Here is a 14,333-nt window from a genome sequence, read left to right as displayed (position 1 = left end):
ATACATTTAATATGAATTGGTGCATTGGTTGGCTGCTTAACTTGAGGTCCCTGTTTATATAATTGTAAGCCTTTCCAAATTTGGAAAGTTACCTGAGTCGTTGCAGGATACTCATTTTTATCAAAAAGACTGGTGTATGCTTTCCAGAGAAGCCAAAGTGTTGTTAATGTGGTAATGGGTCCTTCTGCCAGCGGGTCTTCATGCCATTGGTTGAGGCAAAAAATGATTTTGTCCATCAAGCTACCTTGTTGCTCCAAGATTGGTAAATGTAACGCTGCCCAAACGGCCTTAGCAAGGGGGCAAGAAATAAAGATATGATCTAATGTGGCTTGAATTTCACCACAATGGAGACAGTGAGTGGGACATGAGCATCCTCTTCTTTCAAGTAGTAGAGCAATGGGAAGTTTTTGATGCAGGATTTTCCACAGGAAATGTTGAGCACGAGGTAACAATGGAGCCTTCCACAAACGCTTCCAAGTGGTCGTTTGGATGGGAGATGATGATGTAGAAGGAGTCATAGCCATTTGGTATGCGGATTTAACCGAAAATATCCCCGAGGGAGTCCTTTGCCGATTTGTCTATCTTGCTTGTTGTGTAACTGACAATGGAATTTCCAATATTCTTTGGACAATATCCGGAGGCCACCATTGAGATAATAATGCTTGATTCCAAGAATGAGAGCGCAAATCAATAAAATGTGATACCGTCTGAGGGGCATTAGTAGCATAGGGGAAACAACCTTTATCAAGACTCGCTTGGGGGATCCAGGATCAGTCCAAGGATTAATGAGATGTCCATTTCCCACTTGCCACAATAAACCTTTTTTGAGTAAGTCTCTCCCCAACAATATTGATCGCCATCCCCAAGAATCTATTGGTAATGGGTTGACCTCTAGGAAAGAAGTATGATGACAGTACTTTTGGAGCATTAATCTTCCCCACAAAGAATGCGGATTCTTTAATAATTCCTATGCCTTCCGAGACAGAAGCGCTAGGTTGAAATCTAGGAGGTTGCGAAAGTTCAAGCCTCCTGTTGAATGTGCAGAACATATAGTATATCAATCAATAGTGTGTACCTGCTATTTGTTACCGTTAGACCAAAAGAAGCTTCTCATTGTTTTTTCTATTGATTGAATGATTGTCATCGGCAATCTAAAGCAGGACATAAAATGATAAGGGAGGGCTACAAGTGTTGACTTAATAAGAACAAGTTTTCCTGGGGAAGCCAAATATTTGGATTTCCAACCCTGGAATCAAACATTTACCCGTCAAAGAAGGGTGGCACAATGTTTCTTCTTCATTTTTCTGGCAAAAAGATGAATACCCAAATATGTATCTTCCGCTGAAGTGGGCGAAATATGAAAATGTAAAGATAACTCTTGTTTCATAAATGCCGAGGTGCTTGGGCTGTAATGGGCTCGTGTTTTGCTTCCATTCAATTCTTGACCCGACATTTCACAGTATTGTTTTAGGATATATTCAAATATGTGTGCTTCTTTCCTTGTAGCTTGACAAAGAGGATAAGATCATCAGCAAAGGTAAAGAGAAATTGTGCGCTTGTACTTCCCTTAGTAACACTTGCACATTTATCCAAAGCTATGAGTTCATTTGGTTGCATGGGGAATGCAATATATTTTGATGCAAAGTAAAATTTATCTCCCCAAATAAAAGAAAATTGAGAAGCTTGGTTGCGAAGGTAATAAATTTCCCAGGTGAAATAATTTTCACATCTTGAAAAAAAAAATGTATATTTCATTTAATGACCAAAAGATTATGCTTTTTTAGTCATTAAATGAACTGTTAATCAGCTATTATAGGAAAAGATTATGCCTTAAAGATCAGGTCATCAGGTCTCCTCATGGTAGCTAGAAATGGAACTGACATTGTTGTGGCTGAAAACTGATTGCATGGAGGTTTTTCATCAAATCACCTACATATCCATCCTCTAGGATGGAGATTTTCAGTATTTATCACGACATCATATAGCTGCAAAAATCTTTCGCTTTTGCTACAATGTCTTCCAATTTGGCGGCGGATGCCTTGGCCTGGTCATTCATTGAGGACAAGTCACTGAGAGTTTAATCTAATATTGGTCCTTGGATTCTACAACTTCATTCGAGTCCACTGCTCGTACTGGCTCTTTGAGGCAATGAGTTTTCTTCTCACAAGAGAGAGAGAGAGAGATCAGCATCTTCCTTTATGGGGCCGGGTGTGGAGAATAACAGTCATTCTATCTCGATCGAGCTGATTAGTGTGAATGAACAACTAGTGATCTTTTTTAAGCTGCCTCAGCTTGACTGATCCTTTTTCGAAATCAGTACATTTTCTTGGAGCCACTATGGCATCTGTAGCCAAAACCTATTCTGCCACAAAATGTCTGCCAATAACATTGAGTTGAAGGCTTCAGAAATGCTGAGCTTCAGGATGATGAATCCATGTTGCACTAATGCACTCCATCACTTCGTTCATCAACAACCTTCTTCTACGGGATTTAATTTGGAGAAATACAGTTTCTTTATGATCAAAAGTTTCTTTCTGAAAAACAAAAATATACACATATATATGTTTACGGTAATACATTTTACATCAATAGGTTACACATTTATGCCAATTGCATTTCAGCCTTGTACATCAGAAAGTCTCATATGCCAAAATGCATTCCTGCCTTCTTGGGGGTGGCTCTTTAATTTCCCCTCTCAAACGTGTAATACCTAATTCCATGACCACACAAAAACCAAATAACTCAGTGGCTGGACAGGTGATCTTCCACCTTTCCGGCTTTTCCCCTGGATAATGCAATGGCTTGTTTTGTTTCTCATCACAAAGAAACCAAGCAAAAATGAAGAATAGAAATTACACTCATCTATCAACACCACTTGCTGTAGATTTCATCTGTGTCTGCTGGTTCAGAGCCTGAGCTTCGCCCTCGGCTTGCAGCTGCTGGCCCTGGGCCTCCACTTGGGCTGCCTGAACCTCTGCTTGAGCCTCTGCTTGAGCCTGCACCTGTGCCTGTACCAGAGCCTCTGCTTGAGCCAGTGCTTGCGCCTGTGACTGAGCCTGCTGGTGCTCTATATATCTGCTCATACGTTCCATCAATTGTGCAGCTTTTCGCTTGCCTCTCTCTGTTCCATTCTGCGCCAAATCTGTCAAGGGACCCATCACTCCAAGCTCTTGAGCCTTTGCCAGGTACTGTTGGTCCCCTGAGCACAGGTGCACTAACACTGCAGCTGCATTCTCCCTGTTCCTCGGGGACCCACTCCCTATCACCTCAACCAAGACAGGCACAGCTTCTGCAGCTCCTATTGCTGCCTTGCCCTCAGGGTGGCTTGACAATATAGCTAGTATCGCCAATGCTTCATCTACCATCCCACCTCCAGGTTCAGTCAGCAATCTCATTAGTGTAGGCACTACTCCAGCCCGCACTGCCCTTCCCTTGTTCCCTTGGTATATGCAGAGGTTGAAGAGAGCTGTTGCTGCATCTTTCTTTCCCCGTTGGCTACCTTCATTAAGCAGTGTCACAAGTGCCGGTATTGCCCCAGATGAACCAATTGTCACCTTGTTTTCATCCACCACAGAAAGGCTGAATAGTGTGGCTGCTGCATTTTCCCGTGCCTCCATGCTCCCTTTCCGGAGCACATGTACAATAGCAGGGACAGCCCCAGAAAATACGATACGGCCTTTATTATCCTCACAAATAGAAAGGTTCAGAAGGGCAGTGACAGCATGCTCCTGAGTGCGTGGGTCAGAAGTGGAGAGGAGGCCAACAAGGAGGGGAATGGCACCAGCCTCAGCAATGCAAACACGGTTGTCAGCATTGCGCTTGGCAAGAAGGCGAAGCTCACCTGCGGCTGATCGTCGATCCTCAAGATTGCCAGAAGTCAATTTGCGAAGGAGAACATCAATCTTGGCACATTCAGCGGGTGAGCAGACAGAGGTGGTCTTACTGGGGCGTGAATTGCCAGGTCTTTTAGGTGGTTGAACCCCATTAGCTTCGCACCACTGAGCTATAAGGCTACGCAAGACATAGTTGGGTGTCAAGGCAGTACTGGAAAGGCTCTGTTGTGTCTTTGGACACGTGAGATGCCCAGCTTCAAGCCATTTCTCAATGCAGGATCGCTCATAAGTCTACAACCAAAAAAACAAAAAAAGAGGACAGATTCAGTAAAGAAGTAGGGGCAGGAGGAAAGCAAAGTAGCCATGCTGCACCTTGCTCAATACAGAGCCACAGGGGGTTTAAACCAACATTCAGTAGTTCCACAAAAGAACCCACTGTGGAAAAAGTCAATTTCATTATATGATAATAACAATCTTATCCAATGGTCATATTTTTAGACTGCACTCCATATGACAACTAAATGAGTGCAGTAACATATTGTAGGGAACATTATCTATTAAGCCATCCATATACATGAGACTAAACATTTTAATGAAGGTGACCAATTTTGCCCCCAAAAAAATGCTGAAGTTTAGGACCGACTCTGTCATGACCCCAGTTCTTAAGACTTGGTGGGACTAACGTTACGGACACCCAACCAGGGCACGTGACAATTTCTCTCAATAACAACCTGTCAAAGAGCCACACACAAAAAATATGCTAAACTAAACATCTCCAAGGACAAAGACAGATAACCTATTTGATAGTTTGACTTATATACATATGTACATAGTCCAAAATCTTGTTTTACTTACATTTGAGTTTCCACCCAGTACCTACAACCTCAAAGGAAATATATACATTCCACAACTTAATTTACAAAACATCAGTTGCAAAAAGAAGTTCCCATCTTCTACTTTAAATGTGTTCTTGGGTAGCAACACCCTTGCCCTTGTCATGTATCTGGGGACCTGTCAACATTTACAATTATGAGCTTTGCGGGCTCAATAAGCGATATAAATTATAAATGTTGACAGGTCCCCAGATACATGACAAGGGCAAGGGTGCTGCTACCCAAGAACACGTTTAAAGTAGAAGATGGGTACTTCTTTTTGCAACTTATGTTTTGTTAAACTAAATTGTGGTATGTATACATGTCCTTTGAAGTTGTATGTATTCAACTACGTACTAGGTGAAAACTTGAGTAAAACAAGACTTTGGACCGTATACATATGTATATGAGTCAAACTGTCAAATAGGTTATTTGTCTTCGTCCTTGGAGATGTTTAGTTTAGCTGCATCTTTTTTGTGGCTCTTTAACAGGTTGATACTAAGAGGAACTGTCATGTGCCCCGGCTGGGTGTCCATAACGTGGGTCCCACCAAATCTTAAGAATTGGGGTTGTGATGGACTCAAGTCCAAATCCTCCTAAGACCTAGCAAAGGCGGGGCTCATACCAAATGACAACCCATCTCTTCCAGCATAAAGAAGGGCCATCAAATGGGATAATGGTCGACCAATCCCCTACATTTTCTTTTCACAAAGAGAAATCCGTGAGAAAATTATTGGGCACCATTCCAAAATATTTCCAATGGAAGGAAAGCAGCACGACAAAAAAGAAAAGAAAGAGAGAGCGGTTGTAAACTATACAAAAAGCACCTCAATCTAAAATAAAATAATAAATAATAAAAACCTATTGATAATGAAAGTGACCCATATACCTGTCCTGTGGATACAATAACTGGATCTTTCATCAACTCCAGGGATATTGGACAGCGGAAATCATCTGGTATGACCAGAGATTTTGGATTCCCATCAGCCAATGCTTGTGTATTGTCACTTGATGGACACTTTTCACTTTCAGGAGCTCCCGTGTCAGGGTTTTCTGTCAGCACAAAATCCTTTATCTTCTTTAGTAGCCTTGACATCTTTTCTATGCTCTCCCCAGGATCTACAGCATTAGAAACAACCATCTCATGCAAAGCCAGAGACTCTTGTTTGAGGTCATTTATGCCCATCAATTGTAACTTTTCAGCTAATCTTCTAAGCACAGCTGGATCAATATCTGCATCACTGCTTTTAATGTAGACAGATAACAAATCTTCATAAAGCTCAACGTCAGGTGCATCAACCCGGCCTTTGGCTCTTCTAAACTGAGCTAGCACTAGCTCAACCTGGGGTGACAACAAGCATTAAGGGGAAAAAAAGGGGAAATTAAACCTCAGGACCTCCTCATATCCCTGGTGCCTAAAGTAAAAATAGAAAACATTTCCTATCAGTCCAACCTGAAGTTCTAATAGAGAGTGAAATATGCAGAAGACCACTTTTTAGTTGTTCTGGAATCTTTAACACTGCAACTAGTATCCGATATTAAAAAGAAATAATCAGCTGCTAGCTGCTTAAACTATTCTAACATTCATCTAAGGACACCAGGGATTTCAAGACCTCATGTTGGAGTATTATAACTATTGAATCCAACTGAATGAAAGAGGAGAGAGAGAGAAGAAGAAGAAGAAGAAGAAGAAGAAGAAGAAGAAGAAGAAAAACACTACAGAAATGGTTAAGTAGAAGAAGCTTGTTTCCAGTGGCCCTCTATAACACTAGTCATCGTAGAATCAGCCTTAAGGGGGTAGATCAATACCTGTTCCCGAACTTCATCTGATATCTCGAATTTATCATAGGAAATTCTACTCAGAGCTTGCTCCAGTGAAGTTGTCACTTCCTGAAATTGGTTCATTATATGTTCTCTTTCCAGGACCTAGCAAAGAAAAGAGTGTCAAAAGGCTGGGGGAGGCTCTGGGTGGGACTGAAAATACCAACTGTAATACTACCACAAGATAAAGAGACTAGCATGCCAGCCATAGGTGCAGACACATGGGCAAGAACAATAATATGCTCATGTGTGCCTGCATAAATTGATCATTTACTGTAACATGCAATACAAAACAGAGATTTAAATTTCAAGTAACCACAGAATCACAACTAAAGGAGATTGACGACCCATTTGACAACCCACCAAAAAACAGTTTCTCGTGTTTCTTGCTTCGAGAAACAAAAAAATCAACCGTAAACTATTTGACAAAACTGTTTTGTTTCAGGTCATTTTTTAAACATAAATTGAAATTTATGAAAATTTCTGCTTCAAGAAATAGTTTTGATGCAACAACTTGTTGCTTCTGTTTCTTGAAGCAAAAGTTGGGGGTGAGCTAGGTTGAAGTGAAAGAGTTAGAATTTGACATTTTAAACATAAGAACTCTGCTAAATCCCTGCTGATAATGTTTTCACTCCCAAAAGCAACTTTTATTAAACGCCTAAAAAAGTGTTTCCACTTCCAGAAACAATCATAACTAGTTTTGGTGTTTTTCGAAGTAGAAACACTTGCTGTGTTATCAAATGGTCCTTAAATTTTAATTAACCACAGAATCAAAGACTGCATCCCCTGTCTATCTATCTTCCCTCCATTCCATGTACAGTAGGCATGGGTTACAAGAAGGCATCTTTATACATTATTACTCTGCAGATAAGACAGACTTTTCTAATCAAAGGAAGGAGGAGTTACAGGTATTAAACAAGAACTACGTACCAGTGCAACAAGAGGTATCATACTACACCTATAAAATATAACATAATACAGGTCTAGAACTGTTAATTGATCATGGTTTTGCCAAGTCACACCATAACTTCCGATCCCCAGCATGTCAACCATATCAGTCTTGCCTTTCTGCTCTAAACCACAAGAATATGATACTTCCATCAGCATCATATCTTAAGCAATAGGATGGAAGAAAAAATATGGGAATCCAGCAGATCAACCTTGATCTTCAACCTTTGGCCTAAACTGGTAAGACAGAATTAACAGTTACCTAAAGATTGCTTGTCATCATTTTGTGCATAGAGGATGGAAATCATAACCTCCCCTAAGGTCACAGTATTTTTTCAAACTGTGTACATCAAATTAGGTATCCTTGTCTCTGTTAGTATGTACACACATTTACGTAATCAACAAATACAAGAAAGTAAAAAAAAATTATTGCAAACAAGTTTGTTCATATATTGGTAGAATGGAAGTTCTTGTCAAACAGAGTTAAAGCATCCAAATCCCCTAACTCTTCTGGCTGCACAATAATATCCTCTAAAGGTACAACTAGAGGATTCAATGACTAACGATACTATCTCCAATTCATGTGCGAGTTAAGGGGGATGTGCAGTCAATATTAATTGACAGTACACCTAATCCAAACCAAATACCAAAAACCTTGTTCCCAATAGATGGGATATTCATAAATAAAGGAAGGCAGCCGGTATAAATGACAACAAATGCAATCTCAAATGAACAAGAGAAGAAGTTCATGAATAAATTCTTGATTGTTGATGAAGATAACTACATATAGCTTAAAAAGTGTGAACAGGATGTTAATGCAAAGATTTGGATCAAACTCTAAAAGATTGCATCATTCACCAGCAATACCAATACAGAGACTGATCCTTACAGATATCACCCCATATCTGGCCAGATGTCCAGCAGATTAAGGTCTGGCAATAACAATGTTGGATCGGATGATATGCCTAATCAATTTTCGATTTAAAATGACGAACCCGGTGCCGAAGGCTTCCACACAAGCAGTCTTTTTTTTTTTTTTTTTTTGGGGGGGGGGCATTTTTCCTATGCAGTTCACCCCCCCCCCCCCCCAACAATTTTTGCTGAGAGACTATTTCGATGCCTTGACCTTAAGCTACAACAGTGGTACACCAACCCTTGTCACTTTTCAATTTCAACCATCAAATAGAATTTAGAAGGATCTACTTCAGAGCAACCACAAAGTCACTCCTTCAGTCCATCAGACTGGCTATAGTGGCTCAACTAAAAGCCTAGTCAAGACTATTATACCCATCACCAACCACTTCATCTCCATTTTACGAATAAAATAGCTCAACTTATGGTTCAACAGTTAGTTGTAAGTTTGACCAGATGAATGAAGAAAATGGGTCAGATGGTACCAATGCAGAAATAAATAAATAAAGAGGGGATATTGTGTCTTCGAGCAAATGCATTAACAATCAGTTCCAAGAACACTTGACTGTGTACATTCCATCCATTGATATCATTTCAGATCATAACCGAACTGGAAAATGAATTAAAAGGGCTCTGATCAGTTCACTATTGACTTTTTATAACCCTTGTAACTACTTTTTCCCTTGTAGCTACTTTTTTTGAGTAACAAAGACAGGTTTGTTACTAGTCACTAGTAAAATTTCACTTTGAAAGGAAGTACTGTATCATCCCTCCCTCCCTTCACCCCTCTCAGACTCCAGCTCCAGCTCCAGCTCCAGCTCCAGGCCATCTCATCTCCCCTATGCTCCCCTAACCTGTCCTCCCCCTCCTCACTGGCTACGTAATCTCCTCAACCTCACACAGCACCCCTTGCCTTGAGTTACCACTGTTCCTCAATGTCCCAACCACCACCATGGGCACACCAAGTTACGGGACAATATATGACAGAATTTGAGCATTTTCATGTGGCAATGATTGAAATCAGTTAGCTGAATGACATAAATAGAAATGTCTAAGTTCAGGAAGCATACTTCTCACATTACAAACCCCTGTATGAAGTGTAAAACCACATTGTGATCTCATTCTTTGTAGCATTTGGCAGCACATTGTATCACTCCACTCCTTCCTTGACAGTCCAAGCAACTTATCCCAACAAAACATTTCCCTTCCCCCCCCCCCCTTTTCTCCTATAATCCTTTATTTTGTAACAGCAGCTTGGTACAATAACAACCAAGAATTTCTATCTTGGTAGGAATGATAAATTTAGGTATAGAAACTACACCGAACATACAATAGCAAAAAACCTAAGTAGGCAAATGCAAACTTCTCCTGCACTCCCCTTAAGCCCCAGCTTGAAAAAAGTACTTTGAAACACACTGAGCACACAATGGCTCTGTAAACACATTAGAAATTGGCTGTTTCTGGAAACAAATGGGGTAGTAACAAGTTTCTTCATAACCACACCGCAGACAAAACAGCAATCAACTTCAATATGGTTGTAACATAACACCTCTATTGATTGAGAGATACCTAACTTCTGAAACAATGACTTTGCCAACAGCAACTCATCTGTAGTGTGTTTCATTGCTCAACATTGTAACTCTGCACTTGATCTAGCAACAGTAGCTGGTTTCTAGCTTTCCTAGGTGACTGTTACCAGTGACAAAAGTACAGTACGAATGGCAATCATCATTCGTACTAGCCTAGTGGGCATCAGAAAACCCAACCAAGTTAATACAGAAGAAGCCTTCAATGAGAGAAGGAACTTTTTCTCCGCAATGAACCGGCTTTTCAAAGGTTGGTAGCTAGGATGTAGTCCAGCAAACCTTTGGCAACATAGAATTTGTAGTTTCAAGTGATCAAAATTGGTAGTAGGTGGCAAACATAGCTGGAGTTCTTCACCTATGCCTTTGTAGCTTGCACAGTACTCATTCAGGAGCTTCACCCTATTGGAAAATGAAAAGCTTTTCATAGAGATAATATATGTGAGAAATATTTCTCACTTGAGAGAAATTCCCCTGCAAATTATTCTAGACATACTTAGCAACTAGAAACAATAGCAGGCTTAACACTATCCAATAGCCATATCTTGATGACAGAATTTTCATGCACCCACTCAGCATAAGCTGTGAAGCAGGATCTCTCACTCTTGAGGAGCATCATCATTGATGCATTTTCATTATACCTTGATAGGTCCCTAGTGTCTCAAGTGTACACCCGAAAGGGTGGGAGGTGTCACAGGGGATCAGCCACTCCAACACATGCAGGGAAACCTGAGGAATCCAGCTAAAGACAGGGAGGACAAGTGGCATATGCTGATTGGGGGCAAACCACACCCATGCATAAAGGTGCAAGTATGATTTGGGGGAGAGAATGTTGGGCCATGTGGATGGAAGGGATTGGAGGGTGGGAAGTCGTTAAGGGAGCTTTTTATATGGAGAGGAGAGAGTAGAAGGGAGGCAGGCAGTTTTTGGGTATAGGTTTTTGTGAGGTAGACTTGCAGGGGAGGGCTAATGCTCCTGGGTAGGTTGTAGGAGTGAGGTGATGCTGATGTCATAACTCTTGGAATGGTTTAATAGCAATTCTCATTGGAATAAATAGAGGTTTCGATATTACTCTCCCAGATTGATTGTTGAATGTGTGCTTACTGTTATTTATCCACTTATCTTGTGAATTGCTGTTTTTGCTGCTTTAGTACAGGTTGTGAGTGTGGGAGTTGGGTAAATTGTTGTTAAGCTAATCCAGGACTTAACATACCTTTAGCATGAATATAGTCTTGAACAGTTGGGCCCAAAAGAGACCTCTGAAACTCCAAAGAATTTAATAGTGCTGACCTGAACTCAGACATTGTCTTTTGATGGCTTAGGGTCAACCATGAGTATTTTGGAGAAACAACAAACAGTAACAATCACAATTGGCAGTAGCAACAGCAGCACAAGACAACGTATCAACCAATAACAATAACTCGCAGAGTTGGGTTCAAAAAGTCAACAGCAGCAGAACTTAGGACTTTCTAACAACCAAAACTTCAAATCAAATTAGGAATTCAGAACCTCAAACCAGCTACAATAACAAACTGACAGTTTAAGAACCCACTTTGCAAAGAAGAATCGTGTGTTCAAGGCAGCAGCAACAAAAAACACCAATTGGCTTTTGAAAAGAATCAAATTTAGGTTTATAAACTAACCCAAAACAGTAGCAGCCCTGAGGGAGAAACAAATAAATAAATTAGGGCACGATAACCCTGACTGGAGGAAGAACAGTCTACCCCTAAGAAACTGAAAAATCAGCAGAGAAGAAGGCTTGAGTTGTTGCTGATGATGACACAACCAAAACCAAGTACTTGAACAGGGAGGTGTCGACTGGAGATGGAAAGAAAATAATTCTGAATAGGGTGCCACAAGTATAAGAAAATTAAAATAAGCTAGAAGAAAACATTAGACCTGCAGTCCTCAATAATATGCAGTGAACAGAACAAAATTCTTCAAAAAGAAACCCAACATGATCGCTGTAATCTCCAATCGATCTTGATGCATAAAAAAGTTTAGTTTTCAAATTGAAATATACATATAGTGTTGCAGTACACCCTTTACGAGAAGCATGAGAAGATCTTCAAAACTGAAACAAACTTGAACAACCAATTATTGGTTGAGCTCCAATACCATGTAGAAACCCTTCAACACCAAGATCAAGTGAATGGCAAGAAAGATAGGGAACGATAGCAAGGACTAACTACCTTGAAGAACTAAGCAGCCCCTCCCCACAATGCCTTATTTATACAAAGCAGCTAGGTACAGTTACGACCAAGGATTCCTAATGTTAGCAGGGATCATACAAGTAGAAATAGAAATAGAAATGAACTAAAGCTACATAGGTAATTCCACACTTGCAAAACAACAATAATAATCTTATCCCGACTAAGTTGCATGGATTCAATAGGTAAGCGGAGTAAGTCACCGCAGTAAACAAAGAAGCACCCCACGAACAACCCCTAGGATGGCATAATGGATCTTTGTCCTCCAAAGAACTCCATTTGCAGTAATACAAGGATTGAGCCCCATAGCAAGCATATTTCTTCTTACAGCTTCCCCGATGGTCATTTGAAGCCTGCCTCTACCTCTTTTTGTTCTCTCAAACTGAATCTAGTCACTCTTCCTTTCTGGCACATCCATAACTCTCCGTTGGACATGCCTATACCACCTTCAGTGACTATCCTGGAGTTTGTCCTCGATCAATAAACTTCCAATTTAGTTCTATATAATTGTTCCTTATTCTATTCCACACCCCCCCCCCCCCCCTCAAAAAAAAAAAAAAAACCAAAGATTAAAGGTGAATATGATAATAAAATAAATAGAAAGGGAAAGAGGGATATAAAATGAAACAGAGCAATAAGTGAAATGGAGATTATCAAATGCTATAATATATGAAACGGACATATTTTTGGGCCGAATTTTCAGACTAGCATTGTGAAATGGTCACTGGTTGAAACAAAGACAAAATTTGTCCTAAATAAAGTAGTCCATCCATTCCAAACATAGGAGTCAGACCATCTTAACTGAGGTGGAAGTAACAGAAACATAATAAGGTCAAAGTGCCCTAACTGTAATCCACAAATATGTGTGATATCTATTAGAAATGCTAAAGCAGAAGTGCGGAAGAAAAGAAGGGAAATTTACGCATTAGAATGAATGTCCACCAAACTGCTAACAGTAATTCCGGGAAGAAATTTGAGCAGAGAAGAAAACCAATCAAAAAAGTCCTGATATACTGTAGTTATTCCAGAACCCTAACCCTAAAGGATCCTGGAACACAAAAGAGTGGTGCAAACGCTTGTCAGGGCTTCCTCCTGTAAGGGAGGATAGATACCAGAGGGAGACAGAAAGTAAGGTACAAGTAAAGCATCAAGAGTCTTCAGTTTCCAATTTCAGAATCAAGCAGTAACAAGATAGACCATCGAAAGATCCGTCCACAGAAGCAGAAGAAGAAAAGGGGGGGGGGTGTTAATAGAGAACGCACCAAATAAATTTTGCTCCCATGGCTACCCGATCGGAGGAGTTGCTTAGTGGATTGCAGGGCCTCCTTCAAAGACGTAAGGGGAATGAGGGTGTCCTGGGGGATGGGGTCTTTGGTTTCCCTGAGCTCTTCGAACATGGGCAATAAGAGCTTCAATCGCCTAGCTAGGTTGCAAAATTCCTTCTTGATGGAACATCTGTAGTCGGAGATTGCAGAGATCTCATTAACTAAGTCAATCAACTTCTGGATCACCACTCCCTTATCCTCTTCCATGGGTTTTCAGCTGAGATTTAAGAGTGTCTCTACACTCTCCAGCCTATCGATTATCGGAGATCAACAAGCGGAGAAATCGGGATTGGAGCTGACTGAGACGGAAGCGGAGAAGGAGAAGAGAACAGACGGTAACGGAGGGAGGGAGGGAGGAAGGTCAGTTGAAAGGTGAAGGGACGCGGCAGCGGCATCTCTTCTTCTTCGTGGTGGTGGTGGTGGTCTCCATGAGATAATCAGACGAAAATCGAAACACGAGACAGAAGAGAAGGAGTCTGTCTGTACCGTATGCGCAATTGACGCGCAGCAACTCTGCTTTCCAGCGCAGCCGGTGAACGAACGAACGAACGAACGAACGATAGATAGATAGATAGAGAGACAGATAGATTAACAAAAGACTTAGATTTAACGATGACAGAGGGTGGCTAGTGGCTAGTGCCTTCTACCTACTCTTACTATTACTGGGTTCGTTATTAGTTTCCACTTTTTTCATTTTAATTAATTTTATTATTTTTTTATTTTATTTTCTGTCTCTCCTTTTGTTTTTGTATTTGTATATTTACTGCCAAGTTGCTTCTCCTGTGTATATATATGGGGCGTTCCTTGCTTGCTTGTTTGCTTATTTTTT

The 14,333-nt window shown here is 40.6% G+C and overlaps 1 protein-coding gene across 1 annotated transcript; it reads right to left on the bottom strand.

Moving 5' to 3' along the window:
* Nucleotides 1-2,432: 2,432 nt before the first annotated feature.
* Nucleotides 2,433-14,121, bottom strand: LOC149023166 (U-box domain-containing protein 13-like). Its single transcript, XM_089143721.1, has 4 exons — nucleotides 13,442-14,121; nucleotides 6,515-6,631; nucleotides 5,595-6,047; nucleotides 2,433-4,124 (listed from the first exon to the last, which is right to left on the bottom strand). Exons 1-4 carry the CDS (start codon nucleotides 13,709-13,711, stop codon nucleotides 2,859-2,861), a joined length of 2,106 nt encoding a protein of 701 aa, XP_088999847.1. The 5' UTR covers nucleotides 13,712-14,121; the 3' UTR covers nucleotides 2,433-2,858.
* Between the last annotated feature and the right edge of the window lie 212 nt (nucleotides 14,122-14,333).

Source organism: Hakea prostrata, chromosome 2 (assembly GCF_041222555.1).
Source record: "Hakea prostrata isolate BN-2017 chromosome 2, UWA_Hpros_2, whole genome shotgun sequence".
In the NCBI taxonomy this organism is placed as follows: Eukaryota; Viridiplantae; Streptophyta; class Magnoliopsida; order Proteales; family Proteaceae; genus Hakea; species Hakea prostrata.
Note: the sequence above shows the minus strand (reverse complement) of the source record. Positions and strands in the feature narration are given on the sequence as shown.

Coding starts and splice junctions, on each gene's coding strand:
- LOC149023166 (XM_089143721.1), bottom strand. CDS start 13,711: ATGGAAGAGGATAAGGGAGTGGTGATCCAGAAGTTGATTGACTTAGTT. Junction 6,048..6,514: donor CAGATGAAGTTCGGGAACAG/GTATTGATCTAC, acceptor TTGTCACCCCAG/GTTGAGCTAGTGCTAGCTCA. Junction 4,125..5,594: donor TTATTGTATCCACAGGACAG/GTATATGGGTCA, acceptor TTTTGGTTGTAG/ACTTATGAGCGATCCTGCAT.